General features: G+C 46.7%; 1 protein-coding gene across 1 annotated transcript in view; it reads left to right on the top strand.

Annotated features, from left to right (window-relative positions):
* disp3 (dispatched RND transporter family member 3) overlaps positions 1 to 22,764 on the top strand; it is a 333,206-nt gene that overhangs the window by 158,549 nt on the left and 151,893 nt on the right. Inside the window, exons 9-10 of the mRNA XM_070860919.1 lie at positions 4,608 to 4,621; positions 18,470 to 18,507. Coding sequence (XP_070717020.1) covers positions 4,608 to 4,621; positions 18,470 to 18,507 — 52 coding nt within the window. The remainder of the gene's footprint in view (positions 1 to 4,607; positions 4,622 to 18,469; positions 18,508 to 22,764) is intronic.

Here is a 22,764-nt window from a genome sequence, read left to right as displayed (position 1 = left end):
CTCTCTCTCTCTCAGCCCTACTCTCTCTGCCCCTCTCTCTCTACAACACACTCTCTCTCTCTTCCCCCACTCTCTCCCATCTCTGATTTCCTCTCACTCGCTCAGAACGCCACAGAAATGTTTGTGTAGATGATCACAGCGATATGCTAGGCAAATGTCCTGGAGGCTCCTTGAGTAAACTAATTGATTTTCAGAAGATAACCCAAAAGCCCCAGTGGCAGGCTCAGGCTCGAGCAGCAATGGAAGTAACTCCAGGCTCGGCAACATGGTTCGGCCCCACTTCCAGCTTCCTCATATATCGTACTGCGCATGCACGACCGGATCATGTGCACAGGCGCAAAAAAGGCAGGATCTCCCAAGCGCACAAAAATGTTTGTGCAGATAATCACTTCAGCAAATGCTGGTCTTGCCAGCGACACCCACATCCGTGAACAAATAAAAAAGAGTGGTTATGAACTTGCAAAATTAAGTTAGTTCCAAAAAACACTGATACCTCCAAAAATTTGGAGTTAAATGGTGGTGAATTTTGGGCTCCAAATGTCTCAAATTATTCAAACTGTATCCCAAAATATTATTTTCTGAATAGATAGAGAACACTCTGTAAATCCTGCTACTCAGCTAGGAGAGCACATATAACCAAGACACGTTCATAACCAATGTTCCAAAGAAGCCCAGGGGGGGAGGTGGAAGCCAAGCTGGGGATCGGGGCATCAACAGCAGCGACCTCTTGGCCGAGGATAGGGGCGGCAGTAGTGGGGCTTTTCGGTCGGGGAGAGGGCCTCTCAGGTAGTCATTTTCAAATGAAAGGCTGCATGGCCAGTGATAATGTTGGCTCGGGGAAGTAACAAAATAAAATTGCAAAACTAGTGGTGCAAGCAATGAAAGTTGAACTGTAAAACACCCTTGACCTCTTCTGATGAGAAAAAAGTATAAGCTGGCTTTTACCATTAACCTATCTTTCTCGATAGACACTTTCTGCAGGGCAGTCAGATCAGTCGTCTTGTTTTTCATTGTTTGAAGTTATTTCTATGCTCTTTGTTCATTCGGCAGCAGCGGGGCTATTCGGCCGTGGATAGGGGCGGCAGCAGGTGTTCCTTTTGGCCGTGGTTAGGGGCGGCAGCATTTGGGCCTTTTGGCTGGGGATAGGGGCAACAACAGGGGTTCCTTTTGGCTGGGGATAAGGGCAGAAAATGCTGGAAATCTCAGCGGGTCGACACGGAAAAATTCAGCACAGGTTAGCTACAGAGTAAAGTTGTACAATTACACATTACCCTGGAAACCTAAATGCTTGAGCATGCTCAGAACAGGGCCTCAGTTTTTCGGCACTATCAATTAGCTCCATCCACAGAAGCTAAGGTCTTTCTGCGCGCCGCCAAATTCAAACAGAAAAATGGCAAAACTTTGGACTTTTATTGGCGCTACTTCGGCTTAAAAAATCGGCCGTTAATCTTAAGTAGCGCCAAAAAAAGGCAATGTGGAATTTTGAGCCCAACATGTGGCAAGTGTAACAGGCTTGGGAGGATTAAGGTGACTTTGGACCTCTGGCTCCCAAAGCTCTGCATCACTGCAGTTATCCTCATGTCATTTCTAAGTCTGTTGTAGACTAATTGATGGAGAGTGATTGCTATGATTAGTCAACAACTCTCTGTATCATGCGACTACCAGGATGGTAAAATGTGAACAATACGGACCTGGATCATTTTTTGTCTAGCAATTCCTATGTTCTATCTGCATCACCATTGGAGATCTCATTGTTGTAGTCACTGTGCGATCGTTGCTTACAAAAGTGGCACCTTCTGCTGCTGCTCCAGGACTATACGATAGGACCGAACTACTGATGACATTAACGTTGACTGGCTGCCTCTCTGCTACACTATAAACGTCACTGCTGGACAGCATCGCCTTGCGATGCCCATAGATCTGTCCAAGCAGTGGATACTTGAGGCTTTGGAATCTCTCTAACAGAGTTGCATGTGACCATTCTCGAATTGAATTGAAGTTGACTGTGATTGCATCTTAGTGTTGGGGCTCCAGCGTCTCCATAGCAGTAGTGGGAGTTATTCATGTGAGAGGCATCAGTTTTGTCGAAATCCAGCAAAGCTGAAAACAAAAAAAAATACTGCAGATGCTGTAAATCTGAAAGCAAAAATAGAAACTGCACCACAATTAGAGTCACACAGGATATCATTTGTGATTTTGATTAGGACTGTTTCAATGCTGTGGGAGGGATGGAAATCTGATTGGAGGGACTCAAATCTGGAGTTGTAGGAGACATGGGCACAAATCTGGGAGGCAAAGCACTTTCAAAGAGCTTGGGAGGAAAAGGAGGTTGGTGATGGGATGGTACTTAGTGAGCACAGAGGGGTTTGAGTGTGTTGTTTTTGAGGGGTGATGATGGTGATTTTGAAAAGTGGGGGATAGTGCCTGAGGAGAAGGAATCCTTTACAATATCGGCTAAATTGGGTGATCAGGGTGTAGGGAACAGGAAGTAGTTCTTGTGGATTAGATTAATCAGATCTATATATTGAAAGTAATTTTCCTTAAAATCTATAGATTACGAGATAAGATAATTGTGGCTCAAAGCTATATATAATATAACGAACACTCATCTTCCTTTGTACTTTCCTTTTAAAATTGCTGTCTTCCTTGTATCTTTTTCAAACGTCTTTGCTAGTAATTGACTCCCTTTTCTGCTGAGGCACTGCTTATTTGTTGGAAGCCCTTCCGATCTGTGACGGGTATTTCTTTTCTCCTTCATGCCATCAACTATAATCTGCCGGGCTACATCTGAAAAAGTGGCCTTATTGGCCTACGTTTTCTCCATTGTCCTTCAACTCTTGGCTCCTGATGTGAATTGCAATTTTAATGCACTCAAGTCCACCTCCTACCTTTTCCATGCAGTGTCTCTCTCTTATATGTGAGTTTTGCTTTTAAACAACAGGGCAGTGGGGATTGAGACACATGCCATTAATTTCCACAGGGCAATCTCCAGATATTCTGCTGTAACTCTCGCGAAAACCCTGGAGAAACAGCGTATTTGGCCATTTACACCAGATCTCTGGGGTTTCTGCTGATCCTCCACTGTAGTTACAGCAGCCGACGAGTGAACCTCCCCCTCTCGGACATGCTTCCCCATGGTTTTGGTCCCTGGAAACACCTTCCTGCAGTGAATTCTCTTTCCCATTACGACATCGCTAATAGAAATTTGCATAAGTACAGCAGTGCCTTCTAGTCTGAGACTTGTTACATCCTTGTTAGCATTTCTCTGCCAGTACAGCATTGTTTTGCATGTACATTTAACCATTGCAACTTTATTTCATGTCCATGTAGGATCGCTGTTGCTCCTTTAAAGTTATATTCAAAGTCTTATTTATGTCTAACTTTTGTGTTCATTTTTAAGTCACGCAGCTTCTTCTGAACCTGCAGCGGGGTCCTCCAATTCGAAGAGACAGAGTTTACTCTGCCACTGGTACATTGCCGCACTTTGCATCACCTTCTACACATTTAGTGACTGTTCTCCCACCAAAGGTGTCGCTCCATTAAAGAAGTTGCCAGCAAATGTTAAATTTTCACCAAAAACTCTACACACCATGTGGCTGAACAAAGTTTTCAACATTTATTACAGCGGTGTGGGGACGGGGTGGGGAGGGCGGGGCGGGCTCATCAGCTGCTTGTGAAGTATCACAGGTTAATTAATCCAGGTGTTTGTGATTGGTTGTTTTTGTTGCCACTAGTTAAAACACACTTACACAAATTGTGATTTTCAGAATTCTGGGCCCGGATCTTGTGATAGTAATGACGCAAAACTTTCAGCATTCGTCTTCATTACTGTAAAGTCCTTACTCTACAGCATAAAACTACACGAGGCACATTCCAGGGACAAGATCACTCTGTGACCTTACTCTTTATTACAGGACTCCAGAAGTGATGACCCTGCATGGGACCTCCCTTTATATACCTGTGTGATCAGGTAAGGAGTGTCTCCCACAAGTTCACCCCCTGTGGTCAAGGTGTGCATCTAAGTTGAGTGTATACAGTAATACAGTGGTGTTACATTGTAGTTACAAACATGACATCACCTTCCTCCCCCCCCCCACCCCGCCCCCCCCGCAAAGTCTTACTGGGATCATAGGTTTAGTCTTTCAGGTGGTCTACGCTCCCTCGTGAAGCGCCACAGTTGGGACTCTGGTTGTTGGACACTGACATACGTGTCTGTCACCTGTGGTGATTCTGGCCTGTCCGGGCTGACCTCAGGGATTGTGCATTCTTCTAATTGCTCTTGTTGCACGTTCGCTGGCGGTAGTGTGAGCTCCATCTCATGGTCTTCTTCAGGTTCCTCCGTGTCATTGCTGAATCTTTTTTTTACTTGGTCCAGATGCTTACGGCATATCTGGCCATTGTTGAGTTTTACCACAATGACCCTATTCCCCTCTTTGCCAATTACAGTACCCTCAAGCCATTTGGGCCCATGGCGTGACTGAGGACGAATACAGGATCATTTATTTCTATACATCTCCCTCTTGAATTACGGTCATAGTACTCGTTTTGTGACTTGCGCTTGCCCTCAACTATGTCGGTCAGGACTGGGTGGATGAGGGACAACCGAGTGTCCATTTCATGAGTAGCTCTGTGGGCAGGACCCCCGTGAATGAGTGCGGGCGGGATCTATAGGCCAGCAGGAGGCGCGATAGGCAGCATTGTAGGGAGGGTTCTTGAATCCTGAGCATACTTTGCTTAATGATTTGGACTGCCCGTTCCGCCTGGCCATTGGAGGCCGGCTTGAACGGCGCAGTCCTGATGTGGTTGATGCCTTTGCTCGACATAAATTCCCGGAATTCATAGCTCATGAAACATGGGCCATGATCACTAACCAGGATGTCCGGCAAGCCATGGGTTGCAAAGATCACATGTAGGCTTTCCACGGTGGTAGAAAACGAGCATGAATTCAGGATGATGCACTCGATCCATTTTGAGTACGCATCTACTACAATGAGGAACATCTACCCCATGGACGGCCCCGCGTAATCAACGTGAATGCGTGACCATGGCTTGGTGGGCCAAGGCCATGGGCTGAGCGGAGCCTCCCTGGGGGCATTACCCAGCTGGGCACAGGTCGTGCACCTGCGAACACAGTGTTCCAGGTCTGAATCAATTCCAGGCCACCAAACGTGTGACCGGGCAATGGCCTTCATCGTCACAATGCCTGGGTGCTCGTTATGGAGTTCCCTGATGAATGCCTCCCTGCCCTTCTGGGGCATGACTACCCGGCTGCCCCATAGTAGGCAGTCGGCTTGGATGGGGAGCTCATCCATCTGCCTGTGGACCGGTCTGACCTCCTCAGGGCATGCTCCATGTGCGGGCGCCCAATCCCCAGTCAGGACACATTTCTTAATCAAAGATAGGAGGGGATCTCTGTTGGTCCAGATTTTGATCTGACGGGCTATGATGGGAGAGCCTGCACTGTCAAAGGCATCGAAAGCCATGACCATCTCAGCGCTTTGCTCAGCTGCCCCCTCAGTGGTGGCCAGTGGGAGCCTGCTGAGCGCGTCAGCGCAGTTTTCAGTGCCAGGCTGGTGCCGGATGGAGTAGTCATAAGCAGCTAGCATGAGAGCCCACTGCTGTATGCGAGCTGATGCGTTGGCATTGACAGCCTTGTTGTCTAACAACAGGAATGTGAGTGGCTTGTGGTCCGTCTCTAACTCAAACTTCCTACCGAAGAGGTACTGATGCATTTTTTTTGCACCATAGACACAAGCAAACGCTTCCTTTTCGACCATCCCATATTCCTGTTCTGCTTGAGGTAGCGACCTGGAGGCATAAGCCACAGGTTGTAGCTGACCCTCAGCATTGCCCTGCTGCAACACGCACCCAACCCCATAGGACGATGCATCACATGTCAGAACTAAACGTTTACAGGGGTCGTACAGGGTCAATAACTTGTTTGAACAAAGTAGGTTTTGCGCCCGATCAAAAGCCCGTTCCTGACAGTCCACCCAAAACCAATCGCAACCCTTACGCAGGAGCATGTGTAGCGGCTCCAACAGTGTGCTCAAGTTCGGCAGAAAGTTCCGGAAATAGTTCAACAGTCCCAGGAATGAACGAAGCTCCGATGTGTTGCAGGGCCTGGGTGCTGGTCGAATCGCCTCTGTTTTGGATTTCGGTGGGCCAAATCCCATCTGCAGCAACCCTCCTGCCCAGAAACTCAACCTCAGGAGCTAAGAATATGCATTTAGACATTGAGTCACAGGCCTACCCGGTCCAGTCGGCGTAGCACCTCCTCCAGGTTGTGGAGATGTTCCTCGGTGTCTCGACTCGTGATGAGGATGTCATCCTGGAATACGATCGTTCCAGGAATGGATTTAAGCAGGCTTTTCATGTTACGTTGAAAAATCGCGGCCGCTGATGGAATGCCAAACGGGCACCTGTTATACGCAAACAGTCCATTGTGCATGGTGATGGTGGTCAGTAGTTTGGATTTGTCGGCCTGTTCCTGGGTCATATAGGCTGAAGTGAGGTCCAACTTGGTGAACAACTTGCCACCTGCCAGCGTGGCGAAGAGGTCCTCCACTCTTGGGAGCGGATATTGGTCTTGTAGGGACACCCGATTGATGGTGGCCTTGTAGTCGCTGCAGATCCTGACAGAGCCATCCGCTTTTAGAACGGGAACGATGGGACTCGCCCAGTCGCTGAATTCAACAGGCGAGATGATGCCCTCTCGCAACAGCTGGTCCAATTCGCTCTCGATTCTTTTCCCGCATCACATACGGCATCGCTCTGGCTTTGTGGTGCACTGGCCTGGTGTCCAGGGTGATGTGTATCACTACTTTAGTGCCTTTGAAAGTCCCGACGCCCGGTTGGAATAGTGACTCAAATTGTTGTAGGACTTGTGAGCACGAACTTTGCTCCACCGAGGACATTGAGTGAACATCCCCCCCATTTCCAGTTCATCTCAGCTAACCAGCTCCTCCCCAACAGTGCGGGACCATTGCCCGGGACAATCCAGAGTGGCAGCCGGTTCACTAACTCATTGTGTGTGACAGCCATCATTGCACTGCCTAGCACCGGAATGATTTCTTTGGTGTAAGTCCGTAATTGTGTAACAATACGTTCTAATTTGGGTCTACTGGCTTTGAGTGGCCATAGCTTTTCAAATTGCTGAATGCCCTTGAGTGACTGGCTGGCCCCAGTGTCTAGCTCCATGCGTACTGGGATACCGTTCAACAAAACCCTCATCATCATTGGTGGCGTTTTGGTGTATGAACTATGAATATTCGCCGCATGGACCCGCTGAACCTCGGCGTCCATCGATTTGCCCCAGAAGTCATCCTGCCTCACAGAACCCTCTTCTGGTCCATCTGCCTCATATATTAGTCTGGTTGCAAGTTTTCTGCACATTCGAGCTAAATGGCCACTGAGATTGCAGTTTCTGCAGACAAACCGTTGGAATGTGTTGTGCGGAAGGAATTGTTGCTTTTGAGCATAGTTTTTGCTGGAACGGGAGATCAGCGATCTGATTAAAGTTTGTGCCTTTTTGCACCAAGCAGCTCATATCTCTTTATTCTACCATAAGGCATGCTGGTACCTCGGATACCATCAGTGAATAACGTTTGTTTCAGGAATGTGGGTTTCCACACATTTAACACCTCCTTTCTCAGTCGATCAGATCATTCCTCAACATTACTCTATCTGTTAATAATTGATAGCTCAACTGAGTGAATTCCTGTTCTTAATTCCATTTATGGTATGTTACATCAGTGGGCAATGGCATTATTGGCAATAAGTAGTCGATTACTTATTTAAGTAATAGATAAATGCAAGTCTGTCTTTCTTATTAATCCCTGGCCTATGACAGTAAAGTTGTAATTCATAAGGAACAAAGTTGGATGCAATTTGTTGAGACTTATGACATAGTATTTATATTTTCTGTTGAGTTAACTCTTTTTAAAAAGAAAAAATGTTTTATTGCATTTTACAAGGTTTGCACTTTTTAGGGGTAACACTATATTATGGATTATACAATACTTCAGATACACACACAGGGTCCAACATGGCTGGGTAGTTTTGCTCATTGATGCAGCTGAGGCCGCTCCTTGGCTAAGATGGAGCAGGGGTGGAACAAAGGGCTCAGAGAGTGCTAAAAGTTTAGGGGGCCGAAATTCAGACATGCCAGAAACCTGGTGCACCGACCTGGTTTTACCACCGTATGAGAAGAGGTCGCTTCCTGACTGATATTCGGGTCTTTGTCGTTTTTTTCCGACAAGACCGGAAGTCGGTCATAATGGGGGCGGAAGTGCAGCAGTAAGTCCTAGTGAGGGGCGGAAGTTGGGGTGGGACCGCGTCTCCGCCACTGCAACTCAGCGGCGGAGCGGTGGTGACGTCACTGCACGTCAGTGTCACCATGTCTCTTCCCTCATTTAAAGGGGAAAGAATCATTGTTTCTGTAGCCACTGGGCCACCAGGGAGGGTTTCAGCCAGGCCAGTGGCCTGGCATCCAAGAGGGAGTGCCAGGCTGCCTGCTGGCGGCCTGGCCGAACCCGGGACAATAATTGTCCCGCTGATCAGGAAGTTGGCCGGCAAAAATTAAAACATAGTGGCCGAGGCAGTGCGCCCTCCCCTTGAAGTGCCACCGCGCTGCCATGATTCAGACAAGAAACCAGGTGCACTGACAGAAAAAGCTGTCAGGGGCACCGCACGGCGGAGCAAAGATTTTTTAAGGTAAATTTGGGGCCGAAATGTGCTGAAGGTGCGGGAGATCGGAGGTCCGTGCTTTGATGATGCGCTTGCGGTAGTTGACAGCAGCGGGGCGGAAGTGGGGACAGGCCGAAAAATCCCCGAGCTGAATTTGGATCGTGGTGGCCAATGGACTGCAACACGGCGGCCACTTGATTCCGCCTCTTGGCCGCCGCAAAACGGCAGTAACAGGTCTTATCCGGACCCTGAATTTCAATCCTTAGGTCTTTGTTTTTGTAAGCAACGTTATGTTTCCAATTCTCCTTATAATCTTCCCTACACTATATTTTAACTCAAAGGACCAGCAGGGAACCTACTCTCTGGACTCTGGCAGCATTGCGATGTAACTAGTTGGTAAAAAATGTACAAGAGCAGCCCATGGTTGTAATTATCCCCCTCTCTTCTTTATTTTAACTCTTTCTTCTGCATTGTACCTAGCCTCTGGTTCCTGCCTCTTTTCCGCAATGTAGCTGAGATACAGAATTGTTTAACCTGCAGTCTGCTAGACATGTTTTAAAAATGATTTGATATAGAGTAGCTGATACCCAATAAAGAAGGGTGGGACTATTTTTTGGGGAGAATTTCTTTTTAAATGTTGTGGGCTGGTTAATGAGTGTTAATGTTGGCCTCAAGCTAACTAATTGAGTTTGGGGTCATTTTAATTAAGCAGGCAGAAAGTATTATGGGTTAAAAGCTCTATTTAAGTTTTGGGCATCTCCTATGCTCTTATGCACTCTGGGCAATAGGCCACAGGAGCGTCTTACTGCTGCCATGGAGTGTCAAACTGCTGCCATGTCTGCTGGCTTTGAGACTCTGGCGCCCCTCATGCAGTCTCCGCTCGATGCCACCCGACACTTCAGTGTTGCATTTGTGGTTGGGTCCAACATGGGCCACGGAGGACCTTCCGGTGTCGCACCACAGCACTGACCTGACCTCCCTCAGCTTGGTGGTGGTGGTAATGTGCCACCCCCGGTGAGTGACTCCGGCTCCTCGGACCAGGATCCTGATGATATGCTCTCTCAGGATCACACCATTCCTGGCCCCAGACCTGCCACTTCGCCAGTGCCTCCATGCATGGTCTCGCCTGAGCCAAGCCAGACTGAACTCCCCCAGGAGGGTGGTGACCAGTCTGCACCCGGCCCTTCCAGGGCCAAAGCTGGGCGAGGGCGTCCGAGAAGGACATCTGCAGCTTCCACACAAGAAACACAGCAGCCTTCCCAGACCCATGATATAGCCACAGGGGAGACACTTGGGTGTAGCAGCAGAATAGGTACGCGTAAGAGGGGTTAGAAGGAGATGCACAAGGGTGAAAAATTATGTTTTTGTGTAAGTTTCTTACACTACTTTTTGTTGTGTTGTCTTTTTGCACTGACTTGGATCATGTCATAAATCTTTATTTTTTTGCACATATATCTGGGCAGGTGATCATTTGAGAGTGGGCAATTCTTTGTGAAGGCATTCAATGGGATGGCCATGGAAAATAGGAGCTGAAGGGTCATGTGGGGATGAGATTATGTGAATCGAGCAGCAATGAGACGTGTGTGCACCACCCTTGCAGGGTGGCGATGGCGACGACGCCTCCAGACTGGGTAGTGACGGGAATCCTCCTCCTCCTCCTGCGCCGCCTCCTCATCAGGTGGTATTGTTGGCTCGACCTCCAGTGGATGGCCCCTCATGAGGTCCAGGTTGTGCAACATGCAGCAGACCACCGTGAATATGGAGACCCATTGAGAGTGCTGCCAGACCAGTCCAGGAAACGGAACCTCTGCTTGAGGATCCCAATGCAGTGCTCGATGATGCACCTCGTTCCAGAATGAGCGTCATTGTAGGCATGCTTGGCCGCTTTCCTGGGGTTCCATAGTAGAGTCAGCAGCCAAGTGGACAGGGGATATCCCTCGTCGCCAAGCAGCCATCCACAATCCTGATTTAGCCCGGTGAAGAGGGCAGGCACACTGGTCTGGGGCAAAATGAAGGAATCATGGCTACTGCCTGGATACCTGACATCAACTGCCAGAATTCAACGATGGTGGTCACACACCAGCTGCACATTGAGGGAATGGAATCCCTTCCAATTGACAAATACTTCGGGATGGTGTTGTGGCGCCCTCAGACCAATGTGTGTGCAGTCAATGGCACCCTGCACCCTGGGGAACACTGCAATCCAGACAAATCCAGCCTGCCACTCCACCTGTTTCTCCCTGGTCATCGGGAAGGAGATATAATCCACTCTTGTCCTATACAGAGCATCGGTGACCTGCCGGCTGGAGCGATGGGCAGAGATTTGGGCGATGTTCACAATGTCTGCAGTAGCAGACTGGAAAGATCCCATTGCATAAAAGTTCAAAGCTATGGTAACCTTGGTCTCAACGGTCAGAGCTGTCCTGAGCCTTGTGTGAGGCTGGAAATCTTAGTGCAGGACATTGCACAGGTCCCTCAATATGTCCTTTCTAAATCTGAGTCTTTGCAAACATTGCTCATCACTAAATTCCAGGAAGGAGAACTGAAATCGGTAGACCCTTTGACGGTAGGGCCTCCTTCCCCCAGGTCTGTGCTGGCTACCTCCGATGGCAGCTGGCTGATCGCTTTCTCCCTGTTCCTCCTCATGTTCCGGAGCCTCTGCAGGCTGCTGTTGGCAAGGCTCCTGGCCCAGTATGTGGTGCGGAGAGGGGTCAGCGTACCTGACCCCCCTCCTCACGCCATCTTCCTCCTGGCCACCCTCTCTACATGAAGGTCTATGGCCATCTGCAGGCCCTTCTCTCTGTTGAGCAGCCATGGCTGCTGCCTCCATTGCCCGCTGCCTCTGTACCCGTTGATGATGGTGCCGCCTTCTCCTGTATCTCACAAGGTGGATAAGGCAACCTGCCAACACTGAACCCTTCTGTGAGAAGGCTGGACCCTCACAAGCAGGTCTCTGTTGAGCAGAGAATGTGGCCTACAGGTCTCCGCTAATCACTGGCAGTTAAAAAGTCTTCAATACTCTGCAAAACCTATGAACAGTACTTTGCAGGTTTACCAAATGCACAGAAAGCAAAAGAAAAAATTATGACCAAAAATACCCGAACACGGTAATCTCCTCCAGGAGTGTCGAATAGCACGGCAAAGTGCTCCGACCCAAAAAGCTGGCGGGGACACTGGGGGGGGGAAAAAAAGCTGCGTTTTTTATGATGAATTTGGGTGGCGTAGCAGGGGCGCACATCCTGATGACGTCAGTACGGCCACAAGCCCCATACCGCGACGGTAGTCGGCGGCTTGCAGTGGAAGGGCACACCACCGAAAAACCTCCCGCGCTGAATATGCGGCGCGGGGGCCAATCGACCAGAACGTGGCGGCCAGTTGATTTTGCCAAATGGCCGCCAAAAACCCACGGTAACAGTCCTTCCTGGTATCCTGAATTTCGGCCCCCGTGTAACCAGCAAAAGAGATCGTTCCTGTTTGTATAGCTGCTGAGTTTTTTTGTGTGAATGTGTGTGTGGGTTCAGATAAGGACATAAGAAAAATCAAGAACAAGGTTCGGGGAGAGAATTCCAGAGCTTAGGGCCTCGATGGCAGAAGGCACAGCCATCTGTGGTGGGGCGAAAGAAGTGAGGATGCACAAAAGGTCAGAGTTGGAGGACCGCAGAGTTCTCAAAGGGTTGTGGGGCTGGAGGAGATTAGACCCACTGATCCATCCAGGCTGTCCCATATAGTTGTGATGTCTTATGCGGCATAATATGGACACTCCCTATCCACCCAGAGACATTTAATCTACTGGCAGAGGCGAAAATACCAGATATAAACCCAGGTCGATTAGAGAAAAAAAACTGGAAAATTCTTCTCTGACCGCTTTTAGCGATTGTAAATAGTATTGGACACTTTCCATAGGCTTGTAATCCCCTAGACATCCCAACAGTCTGTTAGCTTTTTTAATTGTCTCCACACATTGTCTAGATGTTGCCAGACAGATGGCTTCTATTACTCCCTGCTGCCTTTGAGCCACCTTGTAATAATTCTTCTTGATTTATATTGTACTTGTGTCACACATATTTCAACCGCTGTGCAACATTTTACATTTACTATTATTTAAATTATATCTGCCACCTATCTGCGCATTTGCATAACTGATCCAAATCCCTTTGCAAATCTCTAGCTGCCTCCTTGGTATTTTACTGTACTCTCGTATAATCTACAAATTTGATAATTGTGCAGTTGGTTTCAAAACCTAGGTCCATAAGTAAACATGCAACAACAGTGGTCCAACTACTGAGCTCTGGAAATCAACTGGGATGAAATGCATCCCAGGCTGTTGAGCGAAGTAAAAGAGGAAATAGCAGAGGCCTTGACCATCATTTTCCAAACCTCTTTGGATCTGGGCATGGTGCCGGAGGATTGGAGGACCGCTAATGTTTCCCTTGTTTAAGAAGGGAAAAAGGGATAGGCCAAGTAATTACAAGCCTGTCAGCCTAACCTCAGTGGTGGGAAAATTATTGGAAAATTATTGGAAAAAATCCTGAAAGACAGGATAAATCTGCATTTGGAAAGGCAAGGATTAATTAGGGACAGTCAGCACGAATTTGTTAAGGGAAGATCGTGTTTGACTAACTTGATTGAATTTTTTGAGGAGGTAATCAAGAGGGTCAATGAGGGTGGTGTGTACGATGTAGTATATATGGACTTTAGCAAGGCTTTTGATAAGGTCCCACATGGTAGACTGATCATGAAGGTTAAAGCCCATGGGATACAGAGCAAAGTGTCAAGTTGGATCCAAAATTGGCTTGGAGGTAGGAAGCAAAGGGTAATGATTGATGGATGTTTTTGTGACTGGAAGGATGTTTCCAGTGGGGTTCCGCAGGGCTCAGTACTGGGTCCCTTGCTTTTTGTGGTATATAATCAATGATTTAGATTTGAATATAGGGAGTATGATTAAGAAGTTTGCAGACAACACTAAAATTGGCTGTGTGGTTGATAATGAAGAGGAAAGTCATGGGCTGCAGGAGGATATCAATCTACTGGTCAGGTGGGTGGAGCCGTGGCAAATTGAATTTAATTCAGAGAAGTGTGAGGTGATGCACTTTGGGAGGGCTAATAAGGAAAGGGTATACACATTAGGCGGTAGGCCACTTAATAGCGTAGATAAACAAAGGGACCTTGGAGTGCTTGTCCACAGATCCCTGAAAGTAGCAGGCCAGGTGGATAAGGTGGTTAAGAAGGCATATGGAATGCTTGCCTTTATTGGTTGAGGCATAGAATATAAGAGCAGGGAGGTTATGCTTAAATTGTATAATACTTTGGTTAGGCCACAGTTGGAGTACCACGTGCAGTTCTGGTCACCGTATTATAGGAAGGACGTGATTGCACTAGAGAGAGTGCAGAGGAGATTTACTAGGATGCTGCCTGGAATGGAGAATCTTAATTATGAGAACAGATTGGATAGGCTGGGTTTGTTCTCATTGGAACAGAGGAGGTTGAGAGGAGACCTCTTTGAGGTATACAAAATATTGAGGGGCCTGGACATAGTGGATAGTAAAGGTCTATTTCCATTGGTGGAGGGGTCTATTACGAGGGGGCATAGTTTTAAGGTGGTTGGTGGAAGGTTTAAAGGGGATTTGAGGGGGTGGGGGGCTTCTTTACGCTGAGGGTTGTGGGGATCTGGAACTCACTGCCTGGAAGAGTGGTGGATGCAGAAACCCTCACCATTTTTAAGAGATGATTGGATGGGCACTTGAAGTTCAGTAACCTGCAGGATTATGGACCTAGAACTTGTAATTGGGATTAGACTGGATGACCTTTTATTGGACGGCGCAGATATAATGGTAAGTACTGCAGGGAATAGAATACGGCCAGGGTGATGATCTGCACTAGTTTCGATTGCCTGGATGGGTCGGAGAGGAATTTTCCCAGATTCTTTTCTCCCTAAATTGGCCTGGGTTTTTATCTGGTTTTTGCCTCTCCCAGGAGAGCACATGGCTCCGGTTGGGGTGGAGTGTAGAATGTTTCAGTATAAGGGGTGTTGCAGTTGTGTGAGGCGGACTGATTGGGCTGGGTGCTCTTTGTTTTTCCGTCATTGTTCATAGGTTTATATGTAACCTTTAGGACTGCTGACCAAGGGCCGTGCGGCTCTTTGTCGGTCGGTGCGGACACGATGGGCCGAAATGGCCTCCTTCTGCGCTGTAAATTTCTATGTTTCTAGCACTCAACACCTCCACCCACCTTACCCCCCTCCCCCCCATTCCCCCAATCTAGAGGCCGCTCTCTAGAACCGTTTCCTAGCCTTTAGCCAACTTTGTATCCAACTGCACACTGTGCCTTCATTAGTGAAAGTTAAATGTGAAAAATATTAAAGGATTTGAGGAACATTGTCTTTAGATGACATTGATGACATCATCATAGGCATTCCCTCGGAATCGAGGAAGACTTGCTTCCACTCCTGAAGTGAGTTCTTTGGTGGCTGAACAGTCTAATACGAGAGCCACAGACTCTGTCATACGTGGGGCAGACAAACGCCGAGGGAAGGGGTGACTTGGACTAGTTTGCTGCACGCTCCTTCCGCTGCCTGCACTTGACCTCTTCACACTCTCGTCGTTAAGACGTGAAGTGCTCAACGCCTTCCCGGATGCACTTTCTCCATTTAGGATGGTCTTTGGCCAGGTATTCCCAGGAGTCAGTGGTGATGTCGCACTTCGTCAGGGAGGCTTTGAGGGTGCCCTTGTAAGGTTTCCGCTGCCCACCTTTGGCTCGTTTGCCGTGAAGGAGCTCCGCATAGAGTACTTGCTTTGGGAGTCTCGTGTCTGGCATGCAAACTATGTGGTCTGCCCAGCGAAACTGATCGGGTGTGGTCAGTGCTTCAATGCTGGGGATGTTAGCCTGGACGAGGACACTGATGTTGGTGCGCCTGTCCTCCCAGGGGATTTGCAGGATCTTGCGGAGATATTGTTGGTGATATATCTCCAGCGACTTGAGGTGTCTTCTGTACTCGTCCATGCCTCTGAGCCATACAAGAGGGCGGGTATTACTACAGTCCGATTAAACCATGAGCTTGGTGGTAGGTTTGAGGGCCTGGTCTTTGAACACTCTTTTCCTCAGGCGGCCGAAGGCTACATTGGCGCACTGGAGGCGGTGTTGAATCTCCGTGCCTGCGCGGCCCTCGACAACGTGGACCATCTCCCATACCTCGGGAGCTTCTTGTCAACAAGATGACATACTCAACCTTTACAAACTCTAACTTAATGCAAAGTGAATAACATGTAATTCTAAGAGTTAGGCTGTCAGAATGGTTAATGCGCAATCAGAGTGGCACATGTTCACTGTTTAAATGATTCTACTGATTGCCAACACGAAACCACCCAACTGGATCCAACTCACCAAATCTTTCTCGTACTACAATGACAGGACACTAACCTTCAGCTTCTGAGCAGAATTCTTAATAGCTTCCCAAATAACCATTGGCACTCTTTAGAAATATAGCTTCCCAGTTCTTCACTTATGGATTACAAGCGAGGCAGTGCTATGTAAATAATATAACAGCAGGATTCGAAAACAGCTGATTGCTTTCTTATCAATTACAAGAAAAGGAGCCATTTCCTACACCAGCGACTTAAAGGCTCAAAGTGGCAATTGGCTTTAGAAATAAATCTAGACCTGAACCGAGAAAAGTTTGGATTTATGCCTGGGATTTACACTTATCCTGAATGATTAGGTATGAAAGCATCTAACTATAACTAAAGCACCCTTCACAATGGAGGTTACTCAGAATGTGGCAGTGAAATCTGATTCACATTCTTGTTACTTCAACAGCGCAGGTGAAAATGAAAAGCATTAGTTGAACAACTCTGCATCACCTACATTGGCAGGGCTATATTGAGTAGTACATGGTGAAATTTTTTGGTTTTCTCTGAAACTGAACAATGGAGGAATGAGCTTCAGAGGAAACCAAAACAGCCAGTGTGTGCGCCCTACTCCACCCACATTCACCTAAACCTCCAATAAGGCAGCAGGCCAGCTATAAGGTGCTCTGTGACACACATTGGTCCCTGGGATCCTATGCTGGATGTAGCTGTTATAAATAGTGAAAGGTTGTTCTCACTGTTTGACAAATCTGTAATGTGGATCATTTGAGCATGATGCTGATTGATCTTGTGTGCATTTCCTACATATTCCATTTCTGTTTCAGAATACATCGTGACTTTGCTTTTCACTGACTAAAATTTAATGGAAATCTGCATGCTTAGTTGCTTTCTTTCAGCAGACTTGCAGCATTGCTGTTAAACCGCTGCAGTTCCACTCTAGTAGATACTTGACCAGATCATTTAATTTAAGATTTTTGATAACATAATCACTCTGTTTTACTTCTCAGGGTTAAAAAGATCAAATGTTTCTATTTTGAAGCAACTGAGTTCTCCCCGGTGCCCTGGCCAATATTTATCCCTCAATTATCATCACTAAAAGATTATCTGTTCATTTATTTCATTGCTGTTTGTGGGAGCTTGCTATACGCAAATTGGCTGCCGCGTTTCCTATATTACAACAGTGACCACACTTCAAAAAGTACTTCATTATCACTAAGGCACTTTGGGATATCCTGAAGTCGCGAAAGGTGCTATAGAAATACAAAACTTTTTTGTCCTCAAACTTTAAAAATAAATCTTTTAAAATGTATTCTTAGCATTTTTACAAAAAGTGGATCAATAATAACTAAGTAGTGGAAAAATGTGTGTATTAAATATAAATATAAAAACATCCCAATAATAGATTATCAAGGGGCGACAGGGAGGGGGGAACTTAAAACAATCGCTATCACTAAAGAAAAAGTACTCGATAAAATAATGGGACTAAAGGTGGACAGGTCCCCTGGACCTGATGGTCTTAAAAGAAGTGGCTGCAGAGATAATGGATGCATTGATTGCAATCTTCCAAAATTCCCTGGATTCTGGAGAGGTCCCAGCAGGATAAATGGGTAATTTTCCAGTTGGAAAATGGTAACTAGCGGGGTGCCATAGGGATCGGTGCTGGGACCGCAACTATTTACAATCCATATTAATAACTTGGATGAAGCGACCGAGTGTAATGTAGCCAAGTTTGCTGATGATACAAAGATGGGTGGGAAAGCAAGTTGTGAGGCGGACACAAAGAATTTACAAAGGAATATAGACAGGCTAAGTGAATGGGCAAACATTTGGCAGATGGAGCATAATGTGGGAAAGTGTGAGATTAACCACTTCAGCAGGAAAAATAAAAAAGCAAATTGTTATGTAAATGGGGAGAGATTACAAAATGCCACAGTACAGAGGGACCTGGGGGTCCTTGTGCATGAAACACAAAAGGTTAATATGCAGGTACAGCAAGTAATCGGGAAGGCAAATAGAATGTTAGCCTTTATTACAAGGGGGATGGAGTATAAAGTCCTGCTACAACTGTACAGTGTATTGGTGAGACCACACCTAGAGTACTGTGTACAGTTTTGGACTCCTTATGTAAGGAGGGATATACTTGCATTGGAGGCAATTCAGAGAAGGTTCACCAGGTTGATTCCTGAGATGAAGGGTTGACTTATGAAGAAATGTTGGGCCAATATTCATTGGAGTTCAGAAGAATGAGAGGTGATCTTATTGAAACATGTAAGATATTGTGGGGGCTCAACAAGGTAGATGCGGAGAGGATGTTTCCACTCATGGGAGAAATCTAGAACTAGGGGGCATAGTTTAAGAATAAGGGGTCGCCTATTTAGAATTGAGATGAGGAGAAATTTCTTCTGAGGGTCATAAAGCTGTGGAATTCTCTGCCCCAGAGAGCTGTGGAGGCTGGGTCATTGAATATATTTAAGGTGGAGATAGACGGATTTTTGAACAATAAGGGATTGAAGGGTTATGGGGCGCAGGCAGGGAAGTGGAGCTGAGCCCAGAATCTGATCAGCCATGATCTTATTAAATGGCAGAGCAGGATCAAGAAGCCAAATGGCCTACTCTTGCTCCTATTTCTTATGTTCTTGTGTTCTTAAATAGTCTGGCGCCTACAGTTTACCTTTTAACTGTGGATTTCTCTAACATAATGGACTTTCATGTTGAGTAATTGTGTAAATTTCAGCTCAGTGTAGACCATTTTCAACAAAGTAACAGTTACCCAGATTTCAATGAACAGTTATCCCTGAGTTCTGACAATATGCTTCTCTATAGAACTGGTTTGAATGATATGCACTGAGTCCTGCGGAAGCAAATAATTTTGAATGCAACATCTACAGTAACAACCTTACTGTGATAACTCAAACCAATACTACTAGAATGATAAAAGTTGTCCATTTTTGGAGTTAAACTACTAATTTGTTTTACTTTGTATTTCATCTGTAGGCTTTTTTATATTTTGAGAATATCTCAAATTCTTGCTTTCTCTCATTCTATCAATCCTATAATGGTCAGTGCTTCTCTGAATATTCCTCTCTTGTCCTTCTAAGCTCCTAATCTTGCTCTTTCCTGGATCCTCAGTGTTGAAATGAAAGCTTATCATGCTGCCGCCTACTTTTAATGTGCTTTCCTTGTACTACAACTGTGGAACTCTTCACTTCCATTTCCTTTCCTCTACAAATCTCAATTTAAATCACAAGCTTTCTGTTGCCTGACCATTGCTTTCTTGATTGATCCAATCATCTTTCCTAATTTTTCAACCCTTTATGTGCACTATCTACTTTCCTGCTTAATTCAACCTTGCTGTTGTCCTGGTATCTTGGTTTCTGAAGTAAAGACCATCAGCCGGTCTAGGCAGCGGGCGGTCGAGGGGGTCGTTCAACCTGACTGCCTGCCTCTCTTCCGCTCTTACATCCGGTCCAGGGTGTCCTTGGAGATGGAGCACGCGGTGTCCACCGGTACGCTCGCGGCCTTCCGCGAGAGGTGGGCACCGGAGGGACTGGAGTGCATCATCACGCCCGGCAACCAAATTTTAATTTGATTTTACGTTTTAAAGTTTAATTTGTTTTAATTGCCGGTGCTTTTAGTGTCCCCCTCCCCTTTTATAGGGGGTACTGGAAAAAATTTGATTTTAGCGCCCCAAAAAAAAACCAAAAAAAAGAAAAAAAAAGGGGCCTTGTAAATGTCTGCTGTGTCATCCAGGGCGGGTGGCACGGTTTAATGTTTTTTGTTTTGCAGATAAACTCCAAAAAGAGTTTCTGAAGTAAAGATGATATAATTGATGTATCACCACTTCTACCTTGGGTACCTATCAAAAAAAATGCTAAAAGACGGTGGAATGTGGAGACCTTTCAATTTAATTCAGTAGATTTCTGGTAGTAAAGACCAAGCTAATTTATTTCATTCTGGTATAGTCCCCCTCCATTGAAGTTGTCAAATTGTTCAAAGCCTTTAAAAGGAAATGTTTGTGCTGTGACAGTGATGCAGTAGAGAAGCCTCCAGGGCCCACTGTATAACTTATCCCTGTGAATAGCATGGCAATTTGCACAAAGAATTAATTAGTAAATGTATTGATGTAGGGATTTGATGCAGATAAACATGCTAGCTGGGATTGTCCAACTAGGTGTGAAATTAGTTGAACTACATGTAATTTTTAACTTGAAGCTACAAAAGCATTGTCTGTTTGTGATTGAAGAATGATTTATCTTTTTCTGTATGCTTCACATACAAATATTTCAAACTTTGGCAAATTCATCATCCATGTACAGATCCGTATGTAGTTAAGAATATAGCAAATATAATGGGTAACTATACAAAACAATATCCATTAACAGCCTTTCTTACAGACCTTGATTGCAATGTGGCCAGGCATATGTTCCACACTGCATCAATAACTTACTAAAGCACACATTTGTAACTTAAGAACATATGAATTAGGAGCGGGAATAGACCATCGGCCCCTCAAGTCTGTGCCGCCAGTTGATGAGATCACGGCTGATCTTCTACCTCAGCTCCACGTTCCCACCCGATCCCCAAATCCCTTAATTGCTTTAGTGTCCAAAACAACTTTTGAGTCAAGTGCCTCTCCAGCTTGATCTCTCCATCTCTTTTTTTGCCGTTTTCTCTGATCATTTTTTTTTTAATTGAGAAGCTTGGGTGAAGGGTCAAGGCCCAGAGCCTACAAGTTGAGAAAAGAAGACAGCAAAAAAAAATTAGTAGAGCACAGAATGCGACAATTCACAGTTCACAACCCCACACTGTTAAGTTTTCACGAGTATTTCATATTCCCCAAAGCTGATGAAATGAGATCCACTTCACAGGATCCCACCTCACGAGAATCCAATTACTGCCCAATCTCAGCACAGATGGTGAGCTGAGTTGTGTGCCTCTTAGCTCGCCATGTGCAGGATATTAAATTTGGAAGCTGCTTCAGTTCTGCCACAAAGTTAGCTCATGTTGGCAGCAGAGATGCAAAAAATAACTGATATATCCTCAAGATCATCAGTGGCCATAAATTACATTGGGACATGAGGTGGGCTTCAATTCATCATCATAGGCAGTCCCTCGGAATCGAGGAAGACTTGCTTCCACTCTTAAAATGAGTCCTTAGGTGGCTGAACAGTCCAATATGAGAGCCACAGGTGCGACAGATAGTTGTTGGGGGAAAGGGTGGGTGGGACAGGTTTGTCGCACGCTCTTTCCGCTGTCTGCGCTTGATTTCTGCATACTCTCGGCGATGAGACTCGAGGTGCTAAGCGCCCTCCTGGATGCACTTCCTCTAGTTAGGGCGGTCTTTGGCCAGGGACTCCCAGATGTCAGTGAGGATATTGCACTTTATCAGGGAGGCTTTGAGGGTGTCCTTGTAACGTTTCCTCCACCCACCTTTGGCTCGTTTGCCATGAAGGAGTTCCGAGTAGAGCGCTTGCTTTGGGAGTCTCATGTCTGGCATGTGAACAGTGTGGCCTGCCCAGTGAAGCTGATCAAGTGTGGTCAGTGCTTCAATGCTAGGGTTGTCGGCCTGGTTGAGGACGCTAATGTTGATGCGTCTGTCCTCCCAGTGGATTTGTAGGATCTTGCGGAGGCATCGTTGGTGGTATTTCTCCAGCGACTTGAGGTGTCTACTATACATGGTCCGTGTCTCTGAGCCATACAGGAGGGCGGGTATTACTACAGCCCTGTAGACCATGAGCTTGGTGGCAGTTTTGAGGGCCTGATCTTTAACCTCTCTTTTCCTCAGGCGGTCGGCCGAAGGCTGCACTGGCGCTCTGGAGATGGTGTTGAACCTTGTCGTCAATGTCTGCTCATGTTGATAAGAGGCTCCCGAGATATGGGAAATGGTCCACATTGTCCAAGGCTGCGCCGTGAATCTTGATGACTGGGGGGGCAGTGCTGTGTGCCGAGGACAGGTTGGTGGAGGACCTTTGTCTTACGGATCTTTAGCGTAAGGCCCATGCTTTCGTATGCCTCAGTAAGTACGTCGACTATGTGCTGGAATTCAACCTCTGTATGTGCGCAGACGCAGGTGTTGTCCACATACTGTAGCTCGATAACAGAGGTAGGGGTGGTCTTGGACCTGGCCTGGAGATGGCAAAGGTTGAACAGGTTCCCACTGGTTCTGTCATTTAGTTCCACTCCAGCAGGGATCTTGTTGACTGTGAGGTGGAGCATGGCAGCAAGGAAGATTGAGAAAAGGGTTGGGGCGATGATGCAGCCCTGTTTGACCCCGGTCCGGATGTGGATTGGGTCTGTAATGGATCCGTTGGTAAGGATCACGGCCTGCATGTTGTCGTGGAGCAGGCAGAGGATGGTGACGACCTTTTGGGGGTATCCGAAACAGAGGAGGACGCTCCATAGACCCTCGCGGTTAACAATGTCTCAAAGGCCTTTGTAAGGTCGAAGAAGGCCATGTATAAGGGCTGGGGCTGTTCCCTGCATTTTTCCTGCAGCTGTCGCGCTGCAAAAATCATGTCCGTTATGCCCCGTAGGGGACGAAATCCACACTATGACTCCGGGAGGAGCTCCTCGGCCACAGGGAGAAGACAGTTGAGGAGGACTCTAGCAACGACTTTCCCAGTGGCTGATAACAGGGAGATTCCTCTGTAGTTGCCGCAGTCGGACTTGTCCACTTTTTTAATAATGGTCACGATCACTGCATCCCTGAGAT

Source organism: Pristiophorus japonicus, chromosome 18, assembly GCF_044704955.1.
Source record: "Pristiophorus japonicus isolate sPriJap1 chromosome 18, sPriJap1.hap1, whole genome shotgun sequence".
NCBI classification, from domain to species: domain Eukaryota; kingdom Metazoa; phylum Chordata; class Chondrichthyes; family Pristiophoridae; genus Pristiophorus; species Pristiophorus japonicus.
This window is presented reverse-complemented; position numbering and strand designations above follow the sequence as displayed.